This window comes from Pholis gunnellus (genome assembly GCF_910591455.1).
Source record: "Pholis gunnellus genome assembly, chromosome: 5".
Classification (NCBI taxonomy): Eukaryota; Metazoa; Chordata; class Actinopteri; order Perciformes; family Pholidae; genus Pholis; species Pholis gunnellus.
The window spans coordinates 14,306,434-14,331,849 of record NC_136531.1 but is presented as its reverse complement, the minus strand read 5'-3'; the positions used below and the strand labels follow the sequence as shown (position 1 = coordinate 14,331,849).

The 25,416-nt window shown below is 42.0% G+C and overlaps 3 protein-coding genes across 3 annotated transcripts; 1 reads left to right on the top strand and 2 right to left on the bottom strand.

Annotated features, from left to right (window-relative positions):
* Positions 1-1,766: 1,766 nt before the first annotated feature.
* Positions 1,767-5,568, bottom strand: crybb1l2 (crystallin, beta B1, like 2; the record flags this gene model as incomplete). Its single annotated transcript, XM_079160042.1, has 6 exons — positions 1,767-1,938; positions 3,025-3,167; positions 3,299-3,431; positions 3,946-4,064; positions 4,468-4,568; positions 5,394-5,568. 6 exons carry the CDS (start codon positions 5,566-5,568, stop codon positions 1,767-1,769), a joined length of 843 nt encoding a protein of 280 aa, XP_079016168.1.
* Positions 5,569-9,795: 4,227 nt separating this feature from the next.
* cryba1l2 (crystallin, beta A1, like 2) lies at positions 9,796-12,993 on the top strand (the record flags this gene model as incomplete). Its single annotated transcript, XM_079158810.1, has 5 exons — positions 9,796-9,870; positions 9,974-10,092; positions 11,781-11,922; positions 12,161-12,303; positions 12,846-12,993. The coding sequence occupies 5 exons, from the start codon at positions 9,796-9,798 to the stop codon at positions 12,991-12,993; spliced, it is 627 nt and encodes a 208-aa protein (XP_079014936.1).
* A 775-nt stretch (positions 12,994-13,768) lies between these two features.
* On the bottom strand, positions 13,769-25,348 carry unc93b1 (unc-93 homolog B1, TLR signaling regulator). Its single transcript, XM_079160283.1, has 13 exons — positions 25,187-25,348; positions 24,337-24,453; positions 24,063-24,204; positions 23,791-23,944; positions 23,497-23,658; positions 22,200-22,329; positions 21,977-22,070; positions 20,440-20,564; positions 18,785-18,967; positions 18,408-18,681; positions 18,207-18,328; positions 17,929-18,051; positions 13,769-15,811 (listed from the first exon to the last, which is right to left on the bottom strand). The coding sequence occupies exons 1-13, from the start codon at positions 25,187-25,189 to the stop codon at positions 15,545-15,547; spliced, it is 1,896 nt and encodes a 631-aa protein (XP_079016409.1). The 5' UTR covers positions 25,190-25,348; the 3' UTR covers positions 13,769-15,544.
* Positions 25,349-25,416: the final 68 nt, after the last annotated feature.

The following is a 25,416-nucleotide window of genomic DNA, read 5'->3' as shown; positions in this document are numbered from 1 at the left end:
CTGACAATTGGCTACTGCTGCCCTGTTTATACATAAGACATAAGCGCCTTTGGCACCATCCGTCTGACACAGAATCAACCAAGACTGATGGCTTCAAAAAGGTAATATGTTGCAAGGGATTTGTGTTGGGTTGCATCAGCTTGTGCAGGTGTGCAGTGAAATCCTCCTGTGTTTTGTATGATTGATGGACTTGAAAAACATCAGACTCTGTTGGCCATTCCGCTTTTGTTATCTTAGGTTATTGTAATAAACTACATCAAACTGCTTCCTGCATTAGACCTGGATATTGGGATACAGTGTATTGAAGTTTCTTATTTGGAGTGTTACATGTTTTGTTGTATTTAAATAGAAAGTTGTTGTATTGGTTGGCTGGTTGGCGAGGGAGAAATAAAAACGAATGAAAGGACATAGTGAACTACATTAATGAACTGTACGCATCATTTCTGAGCCAACAATGATAAAGTGATACTCTAATGCAGTTTACTGAAACTTGCCTCATTATATTTAGACGACTTGAAGCACTCTCAGCTATTTAATAGCCCTGTTCTATAAAAGGCCAGTCATCACACGTCGACCACATGACACAGAATAAATACGTAGATGACATTATGAATAATGTAGTTTGGTATTTTTGTCTATTTGATCAACCTTCGGGGAAGATTTTTTAATTCCATCAAAATAAATTAGTATGTGCTGAAATGTGGTCAAGTCCATTTTGCCGCTGACGTTTGCAGACCATAAACTGCATTAACATTCCCTTTGGTGGGAAAGATAAATAATGCATGAAATCATAGAACGCTTCAAAGCATAATGTGCTGTTTTAGGTAGAGTGCTATATAGCAAGGGAGATGGAGTGCTTTCTTCTTTCACACATTAACAATGTTGGTCCAAATTGTTCCATCAGTAGAAATCAAATATATGTCTCTGCAGTAAGCATTGTGTTGAGTGATCACGCTGTGTGCAGACTGGGGATCGAAATCTCAAACTACCTCAAGATGTGCTCCAACAATACCAAATTCAGTGAGTTGGTCGATTCCTCAAGTTATATGAAGTGGTGCAGTTTGTTTCTGAATAAAAGAGATGGAAAATGAAAGTATATCTATGCTTTTGGGACATGCATATCACAAACGTATCTGTTAAATAAGACTTCGTTTCAAGTGGAGCAGGATGTGAGATGCTTTATTGGGGTTTAGGGTTGATGTGGCTGCAGGATCTGAGCACAAAATGTTTGCCACCACTTTTCTTGTTGCGGCTTTTGTTGGTCTCAGATCCCCCACAACACAAACACACACACACAAATCCACAGTGGTGCCCACCTCAGTGAGGCTCTAATAGGCTGAGTGAGGGCTGACGTTGGTGGGATGTGGAAGAGAAGTGTGTGAGGGGGAGAGAGGGAGGGAGGGGAGGAGAAAGAGGAAAGTGGGGAGAAGGGAGCTCACAGACAGAGAGGGAGAGCAAAAATGGAGAGAGCGTTTATCATCAGATCCAGTCTCGACGGTCCGTGTAATTATCTCCTCTTTCACTTTAAGTAACTTTTAATTGCTCACTAGATTACAATGTTGCAAAAACAAAAAATAACCTACTGTATTCCCTTTATCCTGCATTCTAACTGCCAAGGGAATTTTGGGATGAAGGAGAAAATATTACACCCTCTCCCTCCTCCTCTCCTTCTTTGCCCTCTCTCCACAGCCTCCCCTTCCATCTCTGTGGCCGCCCTCAGCCTCCGTCTCTCCTCCGATCCCTCTCTTCCTCGCCCTCGCTGGATTTCACTTGGAGGACATGGTGTAGCAGCCATGTGGGTGCCACTGCATGTCACGAATGCGCCTAATGGACTGCATCTGGGGGCAGCGGGCGCCAAACTCGTTGAAATGCCTGTACTCGCCCTTCTCCAGCAGGTACTGGCTGCCACGGTAGCCGGGGAACTGGTAACCCACCCAGCTGAGGAGAGAAAGAAGTGGAGGAGAAGGGGGGGGGGGGGGGGGGGAGAATTTACATTGTCAAAATAGTAGGGAAGGATTTCAAGGTTCTATGAGAAATCAGAAATCAGAAACAACATGGAAAAAAGAAAATGAAGAGAAAATTGATTCAAGGGAAAAAAAACACGATTTAAATCTGAGTGACAGACAAGTAAAATGTGAGAGAAAGATGCTAGATGCACAGATGCAGAGGGAGGATAAACATCAAACAAGTAAAGCCATCGATCTGTTTATCATGCTGTCAGATGCCAAATCACAGATGTTTCAGATGGCTGGAGCGCAACAAATGAAGTAATTACAGCATTTAAGAAACAGTGCTGGCTGTCTGCCACACCTCTGAGAGCTCCGTCAGAGACTGAACTGCTGACGTTCATGACACCTGCAGCGAGCTGCAGATGAAACAGCTTCTATTTCTGAACTCCCTCTCCCTCAAATAGATTGTGCTGCTGTTTGAGAAAGACGACACAATGTGGTAACTGTCTCCGACACATGCAGCGGTACATGCAGCTGGACTTTTTCATGCAGCCGTTGCAAAAGCAGGGTTTTGCAGGTTTTCAAAAAACGGTTGAAAAATGTACGATTAGATTATTGGGAGTTGCAAATAGAGAAACGATTTAAGATAGCCGAGTTACAGCTCCATGGAGAGTTAGATGAGACTCTAAAGTTTGAAAACATGTTTATTTCTGCCATAAAGTTGGGCATTTTAACATGGAAGTCTATGGGGATTGACTCGCTTTTGGAGCCAGCCTCAAGTGTCACATTGTCCTCATTTCTGAACACCAGAGGTTGCCGCTTGGGGGAGACAGCTAACCGGGCTTTGTCAGGCTAGCAGAATCAGCCTACCAGCACCTCTAACGCTCACTCATAAGCAGATTACATTTGGTTTATTTAATCCGAACAGAGCCATGCTAACTGTTCTCAGTATTTATACTAAACTAAGAGCTAACCCTGAGTCTGAGCAAGCGAGTAAATGCTTTTCCTAAAAACGCTAACTATTCTTTTAAAACGTTTTTAGAAAATGTTTGTAGCATGTTGCCACACTACTCACGTTCCACAGCTGACCATGATGCTGCCCACTCTGTCGGTGAAACCGTAGGAAAACAAGCTGGGGACATCATCGTCCATGATCTCCATCTTACGGCCCTTGAACTGTCCAACCTCATACAGGCAGATCTTGTGCTTCTCAGGATCCTAGAAGATTTTGTGTGGAAAGAAAAAGAGGGGAAAACAGTGAGGAGAGATAGACGATGTAGAAAAGTAGTGTAAATGGAAAGAAGCTTACAAAGTCACACCACTTGTTTCCTAAAAGACATGTGGTTTACCATGCGGACAGGCCTGAAGGACAGCAGGTAGTCGTTCTTCTGGCAGTTGCTCCAGGAGTCCCAGCGGGGATACTCGCCCTTCTCCAGGATGAACATCTCTCCACAGAAATTCATCTGCTCAAAGCCCACGAAGCTGAGGAGGGGAGGAAAGGTCACAAGGATGAGAGGGGAGGAAGGCGACGAGTTAAGTATGATGGACAACCATTGTTTTGACTTTTAAAGGTACAAACCACTGAATTTACACAAGGAAAAAATAACCCTGAAGATGTCCACTTCATGCATGATGAATAAGTTGACACTCTTCTCCTGTCTTCTTTCTACTCGCTTATTTGCACTTGCCTTACTCATCTCCTTAATTATATTTTTAATAATTGCTGCACTTCTTTCCTCTTTCATCTCAGTTTGTTGCTTTGCCATGTTACTACAACAGATAGTTCATTCTACTGCTGCACTTTCACTGCTGCGAATTACGCAGGATAAAAGCCTCAGCTACATCCCTAAAATGTGAAGTGTGAAATGTCATATAATGGTGAGGTACAATTTCGAAATTGCCTGCTCCGTGCTCAGAGGAGTGTGGGTGTTGGGTACAGCATGATTACTTGCAGGTGGGTGTGTACTTGCAAGCCGTACGTGCACAGGCTACTTACGGTCCGCAGTCAACGCGCAGGGAGCGCACCCTGTCCATTCCCATGTCACACACGTTCATACACTCGCCGTTGATCTCAATGCAGCGGCCCTGGAAGTTCTCCTGGTCATACACACACATCTGGATAGATGGGGTAAAATAAAGAGAGTGAGAGTGAAAAAGGAGGTCGCAGAGGTGGTTTCAGAATCAAAAGCAGAAGCAGGTTAGAGAGACTGTGATAAACAAGATGCAGGTAGAGTAAACTGGAATGTTGACAGCTTTCTCCACAGTGACTGGACGCATAGAGGCCTCACATGGTAATTTTTTCTGTCAGGAGTTGTCAACCGCCCCCTCACTGAGCTGTAAGAACTAGCTGGTCATGATAAAAGACATCAGCCTGAAGGTAAACTGTTAGTGAGAGGCCAGCTGCTTCATACTGTGTGAAAAAGATGGTAAATCTGTAGATGTTTGATCATCTGCTATACGTGTGTGTGTGTGTGTGTGTGTGTGTGTGTGTGTGTGTGAGTGTGAGTGAGTGCTGTACCTTGTAGGCCATCATGCCCATATCAGACATCTTGTTCTGAGCGGCCTTCCCATCAGTCTGGGAAGCAGACTTGGATTTCTCTCCTCCAGCAGACATAATAACTGTGAACAGAAGATGCTTTCAATCATTATTAAATAGCTATCATATAAAGGGACTGTATGAAAATTATTAGGGTGGAGTTAAACATTATTTTTCAATTATATAAAAAGCAAAGCCCACTCAACTGATGTTAATATTTTCTTTGGACCCTCTCTTTTACTAAGAGACAGAATATAACACCCTACCCACAATATCTCAAAGTAATATTACACAATACTAGATTTAAAGATTTAGATTTTCCTCTGTTCAGAAAAAAGAATAAAGCAAATAACCTCCCTCTTTCCTGACCCCGACACCCCGCCCCTATTCATTTTCTATACAACAAAGAACAAAGCTGAATTCAGGTTAGACTTTCCAACACACATTACTATCTTGTCACTTGTCACTGCTTTACACTTACGGTTATAGCATAAAATGTCAAACTTCTTCAATCAAAAAACCAAAATAAAGTCCAAAAGAGAATCCTACAAAAAAATAAAACTTTTTGTAGCTTTAAACATTAAACAATTCATAAAATTGAAGTGCTGTCTTGTGGAACCAATTTGATTTTAAAGTTATATTTTAGGATCCACCAGTTAAGATTAGTTTAGCATAATTTCTACTACAGTTTATTCTGAGTATACACCAGAATAAACTGTAGATTGAGTGACAGCTATTTGCTTTGCGCAAAAAGAAATTCACATTTAGCCAGTTTGACTTTTATATCTTGAGCTCAAACTACAAGAGACTTTTCTCATAACTAGGCATTACATCAGGTTATTCTTGCTCTCTACCTCCCTCATTTCTAGTCTTTTTTCGTTCGGTATGATGTTTGTCCACTGTCTTACCTGTGGCAGTGTGTGCGTAAAGGAGTAGACTCGGGGCTGAGACTGGTGGTCTGTGTGAGAGTGCGCCAGGCCCCTCGTTGCTTTTATATGCTGGCGCCCAGAGAGAGGGGATTATGGACACAGAAACAAACTCGCTGAGCTCACAGCCCCCACAGAATAGAAATACCCCCATCATCAAAGAGAGAGAGAGGCAGAAAGAGAGCCAGAGAGACATGGGTTGAAATAAGAGAAGAATATGAGGAAGCAAATGTGACAAACTGAAAATGGATGTATATTTGGCTCCAGAGGACTTGGTGGCAGATAAAATAACTCTATAATAACTTTTTCATGACATGAATCCATGAACTAAAAAGAGAGTGAGCAGTTACACACAAAGCCCTAACTCCAATTGTAGTCTCATAATAATGACAGCCAGGCTGACCGGGTTAAGAGCCAGTCACAAAATTATTCACTCCAAGTACCATCACTTCTGTAATCAAGAGGCACTGGGACAAACAATAACAGGAAAAGCAATAAGCTGTGAGAAGCAATAACCTTGCTGTTCCAACTCTTGGTGAGCAAAGCGGTTGAGAGTGTGCACCTCTCTGTATCACTGTGGGAGAAGGCTATTAAATTATAGCCCTCTGCATTTTTCTTCTTGCGTGGGTGTTAATATTGTGGTGGGCGTTAGTCTGTGAGGTGCTTAATCCAAAAAGCACATGGGGGAGAAAGCAACCCAGTCAAATGTAAATCCGAGTCCGCACAAATGACGTCACATCAAGGTTTCACATGTGCTGATGAGGACAGGAGGGAAATAAGGGATGCAGCTCTTCAGCAGATGAGGTCTCGAGGTAAAAGTACTCATGTCTCGGATTCAGTGATAGGCCTCATTAATCCTGCAGTTTGTATTTCCTCAAATCCTATAGCGCTCAAGTGAGCATCAGGAAAAGGTCAATGGAGGAACGAGGGAATGGCTAAACTGAGCACACTGAGTCAAACGAATGAAGAACAAGGGGGGAAGCGTCCGACAGCAAGGGGAAGTTACAAGTGGGCACATCTCTTATTTGTGGATCCTCGTCTCGCTGTCCTCCATCCTCTAGTGAAGAGTGGAGGAGGTCCTTCACTCTCGACGGGATTAAGAGACTGGATTCAGTCAAGATCCACCATCTAAAAGAAAAGTCTAGCTGATAAAACACTTCTCAGCGCAGATGAGGGGAAAAAAGGAGCATAAATGCATTTTTTTCCATAGAAAATGCATGAGAGGTGTAAAAGAAATTGATACTCAGAGGAAAGTCATTGTGACACATCATCTCTTTTTCCTGGAGAAACTGGGTCAGAATGGCGGCATAAAATGATTCACATGATAACACACATTGTTGCGTGTGAACACATGTAATCCATATAAAACATTCACATACAGGACACGGTCGTACTTTAACCACAAGGTTGGCGGTTCGATTCCAGGCTCCTACTGTCCGCATGTTAAAGTGAGCGAGACACCGAACCTCAAGTTGCTCCGCAGGCACTTTACAGCTCGCTGCTTCTTAAATGCGTAGGGTTAAAGGCAGAGCTCACATTTCATGTATATGACGATTTAAAATCAAGTTTTGAAATAGGCCCTGAATGACATGATGTCCATGCCTCATTAAAACTATTACATTTCTTAGTAACTGACAACGATTGTGTCTTATGATTTAGGAATCTGTTATTAAAAAACTTGAAGTCCTTGGATTTTGATCATAAAATAAAGTTTAGGAGTAGATCAAATCACATTTATGATGTTTGCACAGCAGCGTATGTGAAGGTTTTTTATCCTGCATAAATACCCCTGGAATTAAAGGTATAGGACTATACATTTTTAACATTCACACCTGGCCACAGCTGTAAACATGACCGGAACATAACTTCATAATCTGAGACTGTGATCCGGCTCCTTATAATCAGACCATACATGCTTATTTGGAGTATTAATATACTGCAGCTGAGCTGATGGGAAACGAAGAACTACAGCAAAGAATGACATTTTTGAATGTGCACTCATAAAACATGCTCTTCAAACAGCCATGTGTTCAATGTCTGGAGCCTGGCTGATGTAAAGGGCAAAACCATGAAGTTAAGTTTAACAACTTTTGGCAAATATAAAAGTAGTCCTGCATCTCATTCTCTCATGTCCCACTGAGGCCTTTATACCAGCTAACATAACAGAAAGTCCATTAAACAGTCCATCCATCTGTTTATCCAGCAAAGCATCAACCCATTTATGACACTACAAAATGTGTAATACAACAGTTGTGTCAGTGTTGCATCCTCATACACTACATGTCTCTGTGAACTGGAAGGTGAACTATTTCAGGATGCCTTTATTAAGTGTGTCCCACAAAGTTCACATATCTGAAAAGTTGCTATATGTACAGCCAGAACCAAATTCAAGTTAAGTGGAGCGTACTGAGTGTCCTCCAGCAGATAATGATGTACACCCACATTAGATTTATGAACTAAAAGGTAGTCCTCTGTGGAGTGACGACTTTTATAGTGCTTAATCCTGCAGAATTCTGAGTCCTTTGAGTTACATTCAAAGAGTGACAAGACATCTACATGTACTACCTGAAAAATGCAGATTGGAGAAGTGCTATAACACACTATATACACAAGTCTTCACTTTCATTATAAAATATTGTTGGTGCGGAGTGGTGGTAGAGCAGTGACTTCAGAAATTCTGTTGTGTGTGTGTGTGTGTGTGTGTGTGTGTGTGTGTGTGTGTGTGTGTGTGTGTGTGTGTGTGTGTGTGTGTGTGTGTGTGTGTGTGTGTGTGTGTGTGTGACGGTGAACATGTCAAGGAGACCTTGGGGTCAGCCTCCCGATATGCTCTCTAGATGAAATGTCAAGGACAGAGGACCAGATGAGGTTAGGGGGGATGTTGCTGTGGCAACTGTGGCCCATTGTGTCATGTGATGGCCTCGGGGGGGTTTACATTAAAACAACATCATCAGTGCAAAAATTGCTCTGTGGATGTGACACCGGCCCAGCTTCTAGACTGACAGTATTTCAACATAGCCACAAAGTCATTTTCATTTTCAGTGCTTCTATGTTTTTCTTTTTCATTCAATTTTAACGGGAAATATTCTCCTTAGCCGTTTTCATTGTAAGAGAACATTATTATCATATTGCTCTCATTCATTAATAATCATCATCATTAATTCAATTCCTCTGTCTCAGTTTCCTCGACTTTTGGGAGCCACCACAGAAACAGGCTCCCCGGACGGCTCTCCAAATCCTTCTCATTCTCTGCCTATAGCCCCGGCCATTGTTGCCCTATACGATGGCACTGCTGACCTGTACGAATAGACCAACAACAGACCCGCATTCCCCAGCCTCACCTCTGTGCCTGCGCTCTATATGATCTGCTGAGTCGACAGGCCGCATAGGGTTACAAAGAGAGAGCGAGAGAGATGGGCAACCAGCTCACCGGTGCGCGCGCGCGCGCACGCGGACAAACAGTTTTGACGCACAAACAAGCACTGAGGAGGTACGGGAGGGTAACGCTCACCTGAGTCAAGTTAATTACATTCAGTCATTGGAATATCGGAACTCTCCTTCCCCCTGCCTTCAAAATAAAAGCCTTAATGGTTCTGAGGCAGGCTTAGAAGTAGGGCAACAACCATTAATCTATTACCTATAGGGCATAATAAGCCTCCCATGGGAATGCTCACCTACTTTTTGTCATATTTCTTTATGTCTATTGGTAACAATCTGCCAATTAATTTATCTGTTAGGCACTTCGGCTTTAATGACTTCTATTAATTATCAAAATAACTGCGGATGAACTTTCAGTTATTCCCCTAACCATTTGGTAACTTAAAATCTGGATCATTATACCTTTAATTTAATTTTTTAATACTTCAATTACTTCCAAGTATCATTGTACAGCTCTGCACAGGTGTTACGTTGTTCAATATAGAGCGTAATTCTGAAAACCCTAACCGGAAGTGTCATCCTGAATTCGGGTGAGCTTCACACACGACAAAGTCGCCCAGTTTACATCGCAAGCGCGGAGGTGCAACACGCGCACACGCGCGAGCACGGGGTTCCCGCGTGGACGCCGGTATAAAACCGAAGCGCCAGGTCCAGACAAAAGTCTACGTAAAGAGGATTTCGAGTGGGAGTAGCGCGAGGAGAGCAGAGAGCATCCAGGTAAGCAGGAACGGGGGAATAACAGAACTTTCCCACGGGATGGACTCACTTATCCTACTTACTTGCCGGATTAAATGTTTGTTTTGGCTTCTCCTAACTAACCCAGACATTTAGTTTATATGGTGGCAAACACTGTTAGTTACAGTCCAGTTAGTGTATATTTTAAGAAGAATCATCTTGTTGTTATCCAATAAATTAAAATGTTTTTTTTGTTTTGTTTTTCACTTTAGAAATGAGTCGATTTACTAAAACCCACATGACCTCACCCATGTACTTCCCTGGCATGGATACAGCCCCTTTCTTTAAGGTGAGCACACACACACTCTCACTCACACACCTACACACACACACACATACACACACACACAGTCCACACCCTCATGCCTCCCCCTGTCTTCCCCTGTGTGCAGGTGACTGTGTTTGAGCGGGAGCATTTCCAGGGCAATTGTCAGGAGTTCACCTCCGAGTGCTGCAACATCCACAACTGCGGCCTGGACAACATCCGCTCCATCCGAGTGGAGAGTGGAGCGTGAGTCACACAGCCTGTACGCCTGCACATCTCTGTGGACAGCTGACTGACTCTGAGTGTGTGTGTGTGTGTTTATGTAAGTGTGTGTCTGTGAGACGGAGGTACAGTAGAGAGATAACGAGAGAGGAAGTAGTTGTCCAGGCTCCCGCTAAAAGCATATCACCTCTAAGGTCACTGTACATGCAGGGTGCACCGAGGAGGTTGTCTTCTTGTTGCCACAGCTGCCTATTACAGATGAAATGCTGAGAAAGACTTTAATCACTGTCAACTGAAGAGCTGACTGGGGTCAGTCTGAAAGCCAGTTTCACTCTGTGAGGCCTATTCAGAGCTGGCAAACGAGCCTCACCTTTGATCAACGGTTCTCAGTGGTCAGCAGAGGCCACCTGGCTGTTTTTAACCTTTTGATAAAATGGTGGGATATTTCCATTTCTCCGTGTGTGCAGAGCAAACTGTCAAGATCCCTCTGATGAAAAGCACACAGCATTTTTAGAAAGTGTTGACTGATCTGAGAACTATCTAGCTTGTAAAGTAAAAAAATGAAACCTATTCCCACTACTGCACTATATACTATCTATTACTCTCTATTTCTATGGCACAGTTTTCACACTGCATTTCTTTCACTTTGGGAGAAATAATACAATGAAAAAAATACTTTTATGTCACAGCAGTTGGTTATATTCACACAGAATCAGCACATCAACTTTGTACTCCTGTGTGGGTATCAAGGGCCCAAACAATGCACAAAAGTTGTGTTTTATCAACTGCATGTCGTCACACATTTCTAAAATATCTGTTCTTAGTTGGACGGAGTGCAGTCTCTTCCTCTGTATACATCAAGCAGCCATCTGTTGGTGACTCCGCACAGGGGAAGAAAACCTTCAAGTGCCACCCTCAGTATTTTTGACGCACTTTGGGCCAAAACTTTACTCTGAGCAGAATTATACAGGCCTTAGTCATGCTGTGTATAGTTTGCCAAACACCTGCTGAATGCAGATTTAGCTCCAGTTTTTCAGAGCGAGAAAGTGGTGAGAAGTGATTATCACTGAGAGTGCAACTGTACTGATTGTAGCCTAAAAAAAGGAAAATACCATCGCTGTCAGGCAAAGATTACAGGCAGTATTCAGAACCAAATATTTGCGAAATGAGCAACCAGTAAAGTCTGGAAGTTGCCTCTGTGGACTCGCACCTCTTCTTTTCCTAAAACTCTGTCCTTGCCAACAGACGAAAAAAACTCAAAAGTGCTCAATGCTCAACAGACTATGTCTGTTTTTTGTTGTTAGTAAAAAGGTGACTTTAATAAGGAGAACAGAAATTGTAAATCTCTGTTAAAACAAAGAGACATATAGATTCTGAAGTCATCCAATATTAACTGGTAACTTTTCATCTTCTATTCTTTTGTGAGAATAGCAATCTTCTTTTTTAAAAATGCTGGATATCCCCTTTAGAGATGATTTGGGGAACTTTTTTTACTGTGGAAATGTTAAATGTAAAAATAAAACAACATTCACAACCGTAATGCACTTCGTCCTGTGACCACTAGAGGGACAAGAAACGGACAAACTGGGTAGCTACTCCTCTCACCCCGTCCAATGTCACATGTCTGTTTTATGTTCAGACCGTTTTTCAACACTGTTTATAATTTCTGCTCACTCATCTGACTATTTCTCAACTTGCACCCATGTGTCCAGTTGGGTGGGATTCGAGCACCATGACTTCCAGGGCCAGCAGTTCATCCTGGAGAGGGGCGAGTACCCCAACTGGGAGGCCTACAGCGGCTCCTTGTCCTACCACAACGAGCGCTTCATGTCCCTTCGTCCCATCTACTGCGCTGTGAGTGCCTGCACGGGAGGGGAGGGCTAAAATGAGACATAGCAAGAGAGAAGTGGGAGTGAAAGTCCAAATGGAAAAGAGAGGATAGTGAGTGACAGAAGGAAGATGTGATCAGAAGCCACGCAGCGAGTGACTGGACAACTCAAAAATAGAAAATGAGACAACTTGGCGCCGAATGTCTGCTCGCTCTGCACGTCTGTCAGGCCTAACACTACGCACTCTGTCGCCCCTCCCACAGTCTCACCAGAGCAGTCGTATGATGATCTTCGAGAGGGAGAACTTCATGGGCCGCAGCACCGAGCTGTGTGACGACTACCCCTCCCTGAAGGCCATGGGCTGGTTAATGCCCGAGGTGGGCTCCATGCACGTGCAGTGCGGAGCGTAAGTCAGAGCTCCATCCCAACACAATCTAGTTCAAGTTGAATTAAAGCTCTTTATCATAAAGACGCTTCAGAGGGTTTTAAAGAGGAAAAGAAGAAGCATAAAAGGGAAATAAGAGCAGAACAATGATCTGTCTTGACATGTCTGTGGGTGTTAACACAACGGTGTGAAGTTTTTGAAGGTCATTTTGCAACACAACATGAACTTGAGGAAGACCGATGAATCGTCAGGCCAATATTAATGGCACATGTCAGCTCGTCACAGATCGTATCAGCACATGTTGGCTGATAAATGACAGGAAACTGCAGAACAGAGAAGTCAAAAACATAGAAACAATTAGAAACACCATTTCTACCATTGCGCCGTCTGTGCACCAGAGAGCACTGAACATCTTATTTGTTACTATAAAATGTTCCATTAAAATGGTTTAATATCTAAATTTAATCTTGAGAAATTCTTAATGTGACGAGCAAATCAGAAAAAATTAAATTGAGCTCTTCTTACTTACATACCCTCCTCCCCCTGCCACTGTCTTTCTTCAGCTTCGTGTGCTATGAGTACCCGGGCTACAGAGGCCAGCAGTACATCATGGAGTGCGAGAGACACAGCGGAGACTACCAGCACTGGAGGAACTGGGGCTCCCACTGCCAGACTCCAAAGATCCAGTCCATCAGACGCATCAGGCACTGAGACGGAACAGATCAGAACTGGCAACAGTAACGGCTCAGGCTACCACCTGGACGCTGAGCTTTAGGGGCCTGACCGTTGACGCCTGAACTTAAGGTTTGGTTCTGAGTTTAAGGCTTCACTTGTCAGGACCGCAGCTACAACACAAACCATCAGTGACGTAGCAGCTACCTCTTTATCCCAGCTCCTGTTCATGTTTGTGTTAATACTCATTTTGTTTTAGAACAAGTGAAATAAAGCACAGATTGAGAACCTGAGAAGTCCTTTCTGTGATTCCTGTGTGAGTGCACGTATGCAGAGAGAATGTTAGCGCAGTGATATTAAGCTTTAAGTGCAAAACACATAATTATCCACTGATGTTTTGATGGGTTAGATAGAACAACTAAAAGTGTGAAATAACCTAATATTTAAAGTTAATGCATCAGTAATTCAAAACTACAAACCGAGGCTTGTTGTGTAAATTGTATTTCTGATTCTTGTTTTTTCTTTTCTTTTACAGATTAAACAACTTTTGCTTTAAAATTAGTTTTTTCAAGTTCCTCATAGTAGTTGTACTCTTACATAAGAAAAAGAAAGACTTTTTCCCAATAATGTAGTCTACATTTATCTCTCTCTCTATACATATATATATACGTGGGTATATAAATGTACTTACACATTAACTGTACATAATGTCGATTAATTTCCATGACGATGAGTGTTAAATCAGTGACTCTGACATCACACCGCCCACCCAGTCAAGACATGTGCAGCAGCTGTTAACTTCAACACCATTTTTTGTTTAATGTCCAGGTGTAATCAAGAGAGAAGCACAAAATGTTTTCGGTTTCACACTGTTTAAGTCAGTAACATGACATTACATACATTAACAGGGCTCTCAGTGCAACATCAAGCAGCTTTGGCATCAGTTCATTGAAAAGTCAGATGTGATTTCCCCCACAGAAGGTTTAAATAGAAGCAATCCCAACCGCAATGTGTGAGAACAGTACCTAAAAGTATGTGAACCTTTGACCATTGGTATAAGCGGCTCTCCAAACTTGCTTACTTGTCATGATTAATTGAACTGTTCCACCGAGATCATAGTACAGCCCAGGTGTTACTAATAACATTAACGATGGCTCTGTTGTACCATGAAGTGTGACAGTGAGCCAGCATGCACGCTACCAGGAAAATGAACCTAAAAGGAATTCAAAACCATGACAAACATATATCCAATTGTCATACTTTTTGAGGCCTTAAATTAATACAAATGTCACAATACTTTTCCAAGACTTCAAGGGCACGTGAACTCCCTGATGTGTGTTCATTTTCAAGACATGATCTGACTTTGTGATCTCTTTTTTGCTGTACCAGCTCTGTGCTTTACAGTTTAATACGTCTGTTTGTATTTTATCTTTGCTAGCGGCATGACTCTATGAATGTGATCTGTCCAGATTGAGACATTTCCACATCTACTAAATAGATTGACATGACATTTAGTACATTGACATTCATAGTCCCCAGAGGATGGATTTCAATGACTTAAGTGATTTGGTGATCAGCCTCAGCTGTACTTTGTGTTTAGTGCTAACACGCTAAAATAAAATGGTGAACAATGAAAACATTAGACCTGCTAAACATCAGCAAGTTAACATTGTTAAGAGTATTTAGCTCACATCACAGCTCCTAACTAGAAACGCTAGCGTTGCTGTCGACTCTTAATCTTGTTTATTGTCGTATTGTAGTTTACCGTGTTAAAAACAATTGAGACACTGCACATATTTAGTACCTATAGTATCCCTGAGGCCACTGTATACCAAAATGAATTCCTTATTTACTGGCAGTGGCCATACATGACTGACCGCCCGAACCTGTGTTGAACTATACTAAAGCATAAACATACATTCATATTCAACTTCTGCAAAAAGCATGTTGAACTCCTCCCAAGAGGAACAACAGACACGTGTCTGAGCTTCTAAAAAAACATGTTGATTTGGGTTGTCTTCTCTTAGAAAAGTGCGTAAACTAAGGGGTTGGGAGTAAACAAAGGCAGAAGAACAAATATAGCTGCGGCTGCTTATGCTGCTCACGTCCAGCAGGACCCGGCTCTCTGAAAAGGACTTCATCCAAAAGCACTTCATCCTGAGGACAAACTTAAACAAATCAATTCCTCATCTCCTTTTCTGTCTCTTTCAGTTCTTTTCAGTAGAGTACTCTTTTTTTAAATGAAAATGATTTTTTTCTTGACAAAGCACTTGCTATGATCATCAGCACGTTGGTGAACATGAGCCACAACAAAGGCTTTCTTGTTGTATTTTGATTTTTAGTCGTGTTTTATCCGGTGTGTGCTGTTAAATAGAAATATACTATTTACAATGTTGTGTACCCTTTCTTCTGGACCGCTGTTGTGATTTTAGTTGATTAGAGCTCATCAATCAAAGCTTATGCCAGAAATAAATGCTTTTGTTTAGTGCAGCGTGGAAAACATGAATGAGCACAACAGCATCCAGCCAATCTCAAATTCTTGTCAACATTCTGTCCAAAATCTTCCCTCGTTCCTCCTTTGACTCCTCTCTCAACCTCCCTCACGCTCTTCTCTCACTCCCTCCTTCACATGGGCGTCCTCCCGTCTGTGGCGGTGGCCCTCGGCCCCTCTCCTCCTGGCTTTGGGTGAGTCAGCTCCCTGGACCCCGGCGTCTTGGCCTCCTTCCTCCCCGTCCTCTGCTCCCATCTCCTCCGCCATATGTTCTTCGTCCTCCTTCTCCTCTTCGTCATCCTCCTCACTTTTCTCAGAATCTGACTCATCTGAGTTGTCCTCTTCCAGGTAGCGGTAACCTTTGACCTGCAGACACAAATTACATATTATACTGATGGCGGAGGAGAAAAGGTTTGCTCACCTTTTAGTCACCAGTAAAATGTTGAACAATAAAGCCCTGACTATAATAAGATTTTATTGACTCTCGCACAGCTGAAGGATTTTTTTCCATAGAGTGCAGGAGTTCAAATCTCCCCACACTCCAGATTTTATGTAGTTGGCTGTGGCCCAACTGGGCCCCTTGAGTCAAGGCCTGGCCACCAGACGCTCGATAGCAAGCTCCCCTCCTGAGTCTGGCTCCAGGAGGAGGCCCCAGTTTTGGTTCTATAAGTAACCAAACTCGAGTTTAAGAACAATGAACTTCACAGCAGTAGTAAGGGTTCGACTTTAACCAATGGCTAAAAAAATGTACTTTGTGGCCACCAAATATCCGTTGGAGGTCGCCCCCAGTTCTGCAAGTTCTGCAAGGTCTCTCTTGAGAATGAGACTGCGTGTCTCAATGAGATTACGGTGTCCTAACAGAATGTCAGTGACGCTTTGAAGGAGCCACAATGGACAAGGGAATGAAAGTGAAATGAGGAGTATCTATACGATACCAATAAGAACTTGAAATTGAAATTTAAACAAATAATTATATATATATATATATATATATATATATATATATATTGTTTGTCTTTTCATTTTATTTACTTTAGTCACTTTTAAGGAAGGCTGTGTTAAGTTGCGCTTGATTGCCTTGTCTGTGTTGTTTTTACATAAGTTTAAATTTGTGCCAACAAAAATGTACTTTGGCCATCAAACGTAGGGGCTTGTTGGCCCGTGGGGCCCGTGATTTAGAACATGAATGTCTTTCCCTGGCAGTGAAGGTGACAGGTAATGAAAACACCAAGCTCAAACAGAGAGTGCAGAGGCCGACTCTGTTTACACTATCAAGGTCAAACAGAACGTACACACTCAGGCCTGCCATAAGTGCTCCTTTCATGAAGCTTATACCGTTGAGTTGTTGTCAAAACTGTTTTAAAGGGGTGTTAATTAAACTGAATTTTGGAGGCTGCAATTTGTGGTGCTGTTGAATTGTATGGCTTTAGACCTACACTGACATGCATTTGTAATATTGTGTGCGCCTTATATATATCAATAAGTGTAGGATAATAAGTATAACAGAATGCAGTTCAACAGACTACATCCTCCAAAATGATCATACAGTTGAATCAACACCTCTTTAAAACAGTTTCAACAAAAACTGGACATTATAACCTTCATGAAGTGAGGATTTGTTGCAGGCCTGTTGTATTAGACTGATTGGTTTTATTAGGTGTCCCTAATAAACTGGCAAATGAGTGTAAAGCACTGCTGGTATACTACGGCCTTGTTTCTGACTGGCTGGCAAGTAGTCATTAAAGGCGTAGTCATCTAAAACTTAGTTCTGCTTCTGGTTTTTGCCTCTGGTAATTTATCTATAATTTAAAAGCTTACCTTTTTATCATGTCAAGTGGCAAGATAAAAGTTATATAAGTGTGATTTTCCACTGACTTGTTCCGACATGCAAAAGATATTTGACCACCTTCTCCGTTATCAAAGAATATGCAAATATATTGTATTACTTCCATGTATTCTCAGAGTATGTGCACTGGAGCTTTTAAATTCCCACATCACGATTGTGTTGCACATTTGACCGTGATTGGCTCCAAACTAGATGTGATGTCACAAAATCATGCTCGTACGCACGCGTCATAAATCGAGATTCAAGCCGAGCACACAGAAACTTTCTCCCTTCAGCAGATGAATGTGAAACATCCGAATGATGTAAAAATAAGCAAAACCCATTTGAGTTGAGAGTGTCTAAGCTTTGAGGAAATAAAGGCTTTTTAAATTAATAGCCACATGAAATTGACTTGAAATTAGATATATGAAAGAAAACAGTTACAAACTGGCAAAGAATGCTTATTTCTGAATAATGTTTAAACAAACGAACATAGCAGCACATGTACAGACTGATTCTGGGTGCTACATCACACACAGTTTGTTTTAACATAATTGGCTTCAATGAAAAATAAATTCACAGAACCTCTAGTATCCCTTCTTCTTGGGCTGTGAAGGCTGAATCAGGCATCGTTAGCCAACAGTCAGAGATTGCTTACCTTGTGCCGTGGCCGCGGGATGCGAGGCAGTCTGAAAGCCACTTTCATGGCCAGCCGACGCTCCATCACCCAATAACAGTAGCAGGCCAGCAATAAAGTGGCCAACAGGATGGAGAGTTTGGCCTGAGGAAGAGTGACAAAAATAGGCGAAGAAAGATATGAGTAGGAACTTTTCCTTTAAAATGTGGAGCCATGAATGATCCGTCTTTTCTTCGAGTTGTTTTACCCGAGACACAAACACACATTTATCGTTATCTCTGAACCAACACACTTCATACCCTCATGGGCAGGTTGGACCAGAGGTAGACTATGAAGATGGCGATGGCCTGCCACCAGTGATAGATGGTGTAGACAAAGTCCAGACGTTCTTTTTCCTCAGCGTAGAGCATACCGAGCAGAGCTGACACACACAGAGAGGAGACGCGTGTTAGTGTACCGTATTGTACCGACAAAACACCTCGACCACAGCCGTTACTCACTGCTGACGCCCGTCTTGTTCAGGGCTGTGCCAAGTCCCCACAGCACAGAGATCACCAGCAGAGGGCCCAGATACTCCGGGCTATTAGGAGGTGGAGAAAACGCCAGGAGCACCACCAGCAGCACTGCATGCACAGCAGCGCCCCCCACCAGACACACCCAGCGCGGGAGGCGTAGGAGGCAAAGGGAGAGGGAAGAAAAGACGGAGCAGGAGAGGCCATAGACGACTATAAGGAGCCACAGTTTCTTCAGGCCCAAAACGCAGACGCCATAGGACTGTGGAGGGAAAGAAAGAAAGAAATGAGATGAAATGCATATATTTTCGATATTTCCTGACAAAAACAATGAAGCAATGCAAGTGATGGCTATTCTACTCTACCAGGGAAAATCCAGTGACTGCAAACAGCATTTCAAATCCGCTGTAGATGAAGAAGGGGCAGAGCAGGCGCAGGCGGTAGTCTCTCAGGTGTTTGAAAGGCAGCTGGAAGATGTTTCCCCAGCCAATACTGCGGAGGTCGATTTCTTCTGTCGGGCGGTAGGCAGCGCCACACAGCACGAGGAACTGTGGGTATCAATTTATTTTGAATAATTATGAATGATTGCCATGGCTTGTACAGCCTATTGTAGAACAAAATAACCAACTCCAACATGGCCCTGAATAAGCCTTTGTATCCCTCTTAAGCACTGCAAATACCACTAGAAAGCCAAGCTGGAATAAATATAATTGGCCAATCTAAAACACAATTTTCTGTACATTTACAACAATCCATTTCACACGCCAGTCATCTGAAGTGCAATAACGGACAAATCCTACTGAAAGCATTTTTAGAAGCATCTCAAAGAACAGATACGCTTCCATTTTATTAAATGTATCACTCCACACTAACCACATCTACATCGATCGTTTAGGGCAACCCGTCTGTCTGTGAGCTCGCCTGATTCACGACAGGCAGGCTCCCCTCACTCACTACGGTGGGTGGGGAAATAAAATCAATGACTTAATACAAACACTCTTGATTTCTTCCCATGGCACCGACATGAAAACCGGTTTGGTTCATGTCAGTACTTGGTGAAGGCAGGTTAGCCATCTGCTTTCCACTCAGCTCCCCGTGAGCTGCAGCTGACAGACGGACGTTTACGGATAGAACTTCCTAGGAAATTGTACACGTGTGAATCTGTGATTTTTTTTTTGTGAGTTTGATAGTAAAGCTCTTTTTCTATCTCTTATTCTCTATAAATGTAGCACTAAAAGTGGATCAGCATATTTGATGAAGTTGCTGTACTTGCATGATTCTTGCACCTTTTGGGTTTTACCCACATGGTTGAATGCACTTATTGTAAGTCGCTTTGGGTAAAAGCGTCACAGACTGGTTGCCCTGATGCATGCTGGGATAGGTTGAAGCCGTGTGCGTGCCCTGAACAGACTAAAACATATTCATACATTTTACTTTAAAGCTTAAAGATGCTCTAATCTATATTTTTATATTAACAAATGGTAACAAACCCACAAAGAATCATCAGCGAACTTTGCAGTTCTCCTTAACTCTACTCTGTGTTTCAGTGTCTTTTAGCTCGTCATTTTGGTTTACAACTAAAACTGTTAAAAATCTTCTTTGCTCTTATTAATAAAGTACTTATTAAGTAACTCCTCCCTAACGTTTAATTTTTCTTTACACTCTTAAACATACTCTATATAATTATGTTGTATATTAGGAGAAATGTATGTTCCTTAAATAAAAAATAGATGAACGAATAGCTTAATAAAGAGCCAATTAACAGTCTTAGCTGTGTTTTAGTTTAGTTTTCTTAGTGTGTATACACTTTTCTCAACAGCTAACTCTTTGATTTGGTTTGGTATAACTTTCTACGACAAAGTAAATCAACATTGCTCCCTACCAGTCATTTCCTGTTGATTTCCAAGACTACAGAAATTCAGGAAAGACACAAGACAGTCATATTAATACAAATAAACAACCTAAACACACATCTAGGGAGTCAGAGGGGGGTGTGTGTGTCGGGGAGTTTGGAGCTTACGATGATCATGGCGAGGAAGGCGAAGCCCATGAGGACACTCTCCACCTGGATGAGCAGCATGGAGCGAGGCAGGTTGGTAAGCACAGTGGTGTTGAAGCCGGGGATCACTCCACTAATGTTTGCTCCTGTTGGAGGAAGAGGACAGTTCAACCATTAGAAAGGAGGCGATGAGACACAACAACCAACCGGTCTCAGTCCGACACCTTTATAGACCTGAAGCCTGTAACACCTGAGACGTCATCGCTGCTTTAGAGAGCTTGAATACAGTTGCACTTTACATACAAGTCTGTCCAAAATGTCATCATTTCATAATTGTATCCTTTTAGACATTTGTGGGAAATTGTAATAATTAGCAGATGTATTCTTGAGTTATGGCCAAAAATGTGATTAATGAAGTCAGAGGGACTTTTGACCACCATCAGGTCAACCCTGAGTCCAGGTGGACGTTTATGCCAAATTTGAAGAAACTCCATCGAGACGTTGCTGAGGTATCACATACACAGACAACCTGAAAACATAACGCCTTCTTCCACTGCTGACGCCTTTGTGGAAGCATCGAAACGTTACAAGAGGCTCAAATGTACAACTGATGGAGATGGGAACCTCTCTACAGTTATCCTTCCTCCTATTGTTGTTTACAATAAAAAGGAAGTGATGTTGCCAGAAGTGAGATCCAAGTTCAGCACGGCAGGAAAAACATGTTAGTTTAGCAGAAGTGTTGCACTTCACTTGTTTCACATCAGCTTTTCGTGGCCGACTCGTGTTTCCTTCAGCACATTGCAGCCTACTTAAACATATTGGACGAAACAAATACACTAGCCTAACACATGGACTTCTATTTCATGCAGGACGGTGAAGAAAGAAGAGCCTTTTTTTCAGTGTGTTTTTTGTTCTTATGAACAAACTTGATTCAGGTAAATGAAACAAAAACGTAATATAAAACTAAAAAAGCACAGCGGGGACTAGACGCATTTGTCACAGCCAAATGAAACATGAGCTTGCAGATTAGTCTGATTCCCAAAGCAAGTTTTCACCAACTACTGAGAAAAACATATCTCATTCTTATGTTCACCGGCTAGTTGTTCAGGCTGACAATGAGTCGAGTTTGCGGAACATTCAGAATGAGTGAAAAACTGCCGCTTCATGCTGAGAGTTAGATAGGAAAATCAATACCATTCTCACATCTGTACGGTAAATATGAAGCTGGAGACAGCAGTCAGTTAGCTTAGCTTAGCATATAGACTAGAGCCGGGGCTGTGGTGAGCATTACAGATGCTGGAAGGTGGATTTTTTGTATACCTTTGGACAGAGCCAGGATAGCGGTTTAGCTACATATTTACCACACCGATATGAGAGTGGTATCAATCCTCTCATCTAACTCTCTACAAGAAAGTATCTAAGTGCATTTCCTGATATGTCTACCTATTGCTGTATTTATCTCATTGGACAAAATAAACTGAATCCTTATAAAAGAATGTCTTGCAATAATGAGTATGTAATCATTAATCAGTGGCGGTGAAGTGACGTGTGTCTTTACCGCAGGAGTGGACGTTAAAGAGAATGTGTGGGTTCTCATGCAGGTACTCGTGGAGGACGAAGCGCATGGGGAACTCCGCGAAGACGAAACTCAGCTGACCATGAAAAGACAGAAGAAAGGGATCGTGCTCATTATTTTCTGCAGCTGTGCAAACGTATTTCCTGACGTTAAACACCGCACACAACATGAAATGAATTGAAGCAAAAGCTGGCTGAAGACTCACATGGAAGATGATGTAGAAGACTGACTGGAAGACAATGATGTATTTGTGGCACGCTCCCTTAGGGAGCTTCTTCTGCTCCTGCACATGGTCTTCCTTGTAGTTGACGTACTCGTAGTACTGCTGCGCCATCCTGCATGTGTTTTGAGTGAGAGAACAATTTCACAACACATTCATGAAAGCAAACATACTGTACCATCAGGTGTTCATTTAAAGTCTGCATGGATGGGTACGGATTCACTTGTGCACTGACTATAAGCCCATGCAATCCCATGAGCCCTGCCTCGGTGTATGAGGTGTTAATACTTATCCGACCCGCCTCAAAGCTCCCTAAACTTCAAACCTCGACAGCTAAGATTTGCTGTATGAATAGTAGGAGTGCATAAGAGGAATGCCTTACATGTGCTGTTTCTTTCTGCATTCAACTTTATAAAAGCTCTTTACTTGAAAAGAAAAAAATCACAGTATTCATCTCCAGGGAATTTTGTTTCTAAGCGACATCAAAAACAAAACAATGCTTTGCAAAATAACAACCAGAAACAAGTGGTGAACAAAGTGCCTGGTAATCGTCGTTTTTCTTCTTGCATAGATGAATAGTTTGACTGAAACTAAAATCTCTCATTTGTCATGAAGATGTTCAAATACTATACTCAAGTATTTGGAATTGTTTTCCTTTGTGTGAAACTAATGTCTTGAACTGTATATGTGTATTCTTGTACATATGTCTGTCTTGGAAAGGACAGGAGCTCAATGAAACTAGCGGTTTGAATAAAGGATTAAATAACACATATTCTGTTAGTCAAGCAAATACAATTTCGATATACATGGTATACAGATTACGGTAGGTTTGAATCCTGTAATTTTCGATCAGAGACCAAATAAAAATGTAAAAAGTCCGGATGAGACATGGTAGGGGTGAAAAGGCCCTCTGTTATTCAAATACTTAAAAAAAAAAAGAAGAAATGTTCTTCTCTGTTAGTTGAGCCCTGTAGTCTGTTTTAAAGCGTTGATGGTTGTTAGACTTGGTCAATATTAATGGGAATGTTTAGAGTCAGGGTTAAGGTGGTTATAAAGTTATCTTCAGGCGTTATCGCCTGAGAAACAGTTGAGTTAGTGAAGTTGAAATGTAGGTATAATGTTGTTGCAGTAAAGGTAAGAGCAGCGATCTGAGGCTGGCTGTCCCCCGAGGTCTGAGAACGCTGGTCGACCTTCAGTACGCTCTGTGCGCTGTGAAGTACTGAGGTTCAAGCTTCCGCTTCTTATGAAACACCTTCATCCGCCCACCCTGTCGCGGCCTCACCTTGTGATATAATTTCCCAAGGAGGCCCAGAGCGGCACAATGGCCACGCCGATGGCTACGGCTGATGGAACCAAGGTGTAGTACCGCTCCCAGTAATTGGTTGAGACAAAGAGTGCGTAGATTCCTGAAGCCAGGAACATCATCCACTTTGTGCCTAGAAACCTTCCAGAGAGATATATATATATAGTATTATATATAGTATATATTGTTATCATAGAGTACATACAGGCAGAGCAAGGACACGCGGATAAAATACATGTTTTATTCTTTATGTGTGTGTGTGTGTGTGTCTACCTGATAAGTACAGGGGTGTACAGCAGGCCTATGATGGGGGTGACGTTGATGCCCATCAGCATCTTGCGATCGATGTCCTCTAGGCCAAGGTTGCTGTACTTCACCTCCCGGTAAGTCATATCATAATGGAGGATCAGCTGCATCTGCAGGAGGCCTTTAACACATCAATCACACAGACAGAAATAGATTAAAAAGAACATATTAGAGTCTCTGCAACTCTGTTTTTCTGTGTTTCTGTGTCCATTCAGTGTATTTGCTCCGATCAAACTCACCCATGTACACACTGTACACAATCGTGGCTCCAACACTGGCTGCAAGAACATTCTTGATGACACCGAGCCTCTTCCTCCTGTAGTATTTCCTCTCCTCTTCCTCCTCGTCGTACTCTGCCTGCGGGCCCAGAAACTCCTCCATCTGAGGAAAGAAAGGACTAAAAGTTATGCAACTGTTTGATAAAGAAGATGTTATCATACTCAAGAAGAAGTGAGTATCTTTCAATGGAAACCTGAGAATCACAGTATTTTTTAACAAGACAGCAGAGTTCACCTGGCCCTGCATGTTGCCTTCTTGTTCCACATTCAGCAGTTCATTGATGACGCCATTGGGAGGTGCTAAAGGCTGCTCAGCATCCCCAATCAAATCTTCTTGATCAGATGCATCCATCTAGTGACCAAAAAGAGCAGTACACTGGTGTATTAGAAGGTTCCCTGCTCAATAACATGTGTATTAACACACCTCCATGGAGTACATAAAGCCATATTTTATATATATATATATATATATATATATATATATATATATATATATATATATATAATACACACACAAATATGATATAATCTAGACGTATGGGGTTAGAAAATAATAAAATAAAATAAAAAAGACGATAAATGATCATATTGAATATTCGTCCAGCCCTTATTTCCACATGTTCCACAATTTCAGTAAGACACACCACATAGTTCTCTTATTGTAGGTCTATGTACATAAAGTCAACTACACATGAAGGCATGAAGACATAAACCAGTCATTTTCAAGCTTCAATCATTATTTTTTCTCTCAGGGTCATTGTACATATCTGAGTTATAACTCTTTTCCCCAGCATGACCTTTAAAACTCCGTTTAAGTTTCCGATACAACTATGGTTAGTATCGGAATAAAAGAGCGTCTGAGATTATGTAATTGTATTTAATGTCACTACGCTTTGTTTGTTTGTCATTATGGTATTTCTGCTGTAATATTCATGTAAAGTCATATTTTGAAAGGTATTAGATTAGCTGCAGGCACAGTCTTAAGTTTTTTTAGAGAACTATTTTAACACAGCATGAGATAACTCGCCTACCAAACTATAAGACGCTTCTTTTTAGCATTTATAAACACCCTGAAAACAACTTACCATGTTTCTCGCGCGGGGCTCCACGCGGGCACCGGGATGAAAAGTCTGCGCATCTGCTTTGACAGACACACAATACACCAACCCGGATAACTGTGGCTTTTGCTTTCGGCAGCCGTTGGTTCCCCTTTATGATGTATACGGTTCAGGTATAAATAAAAGTTTTGTGAGGGAAACGAAAGTAAGTCGTCTTCACTTCCTCATCTCAACCTGCCCCATTATTTCTTAAAGGT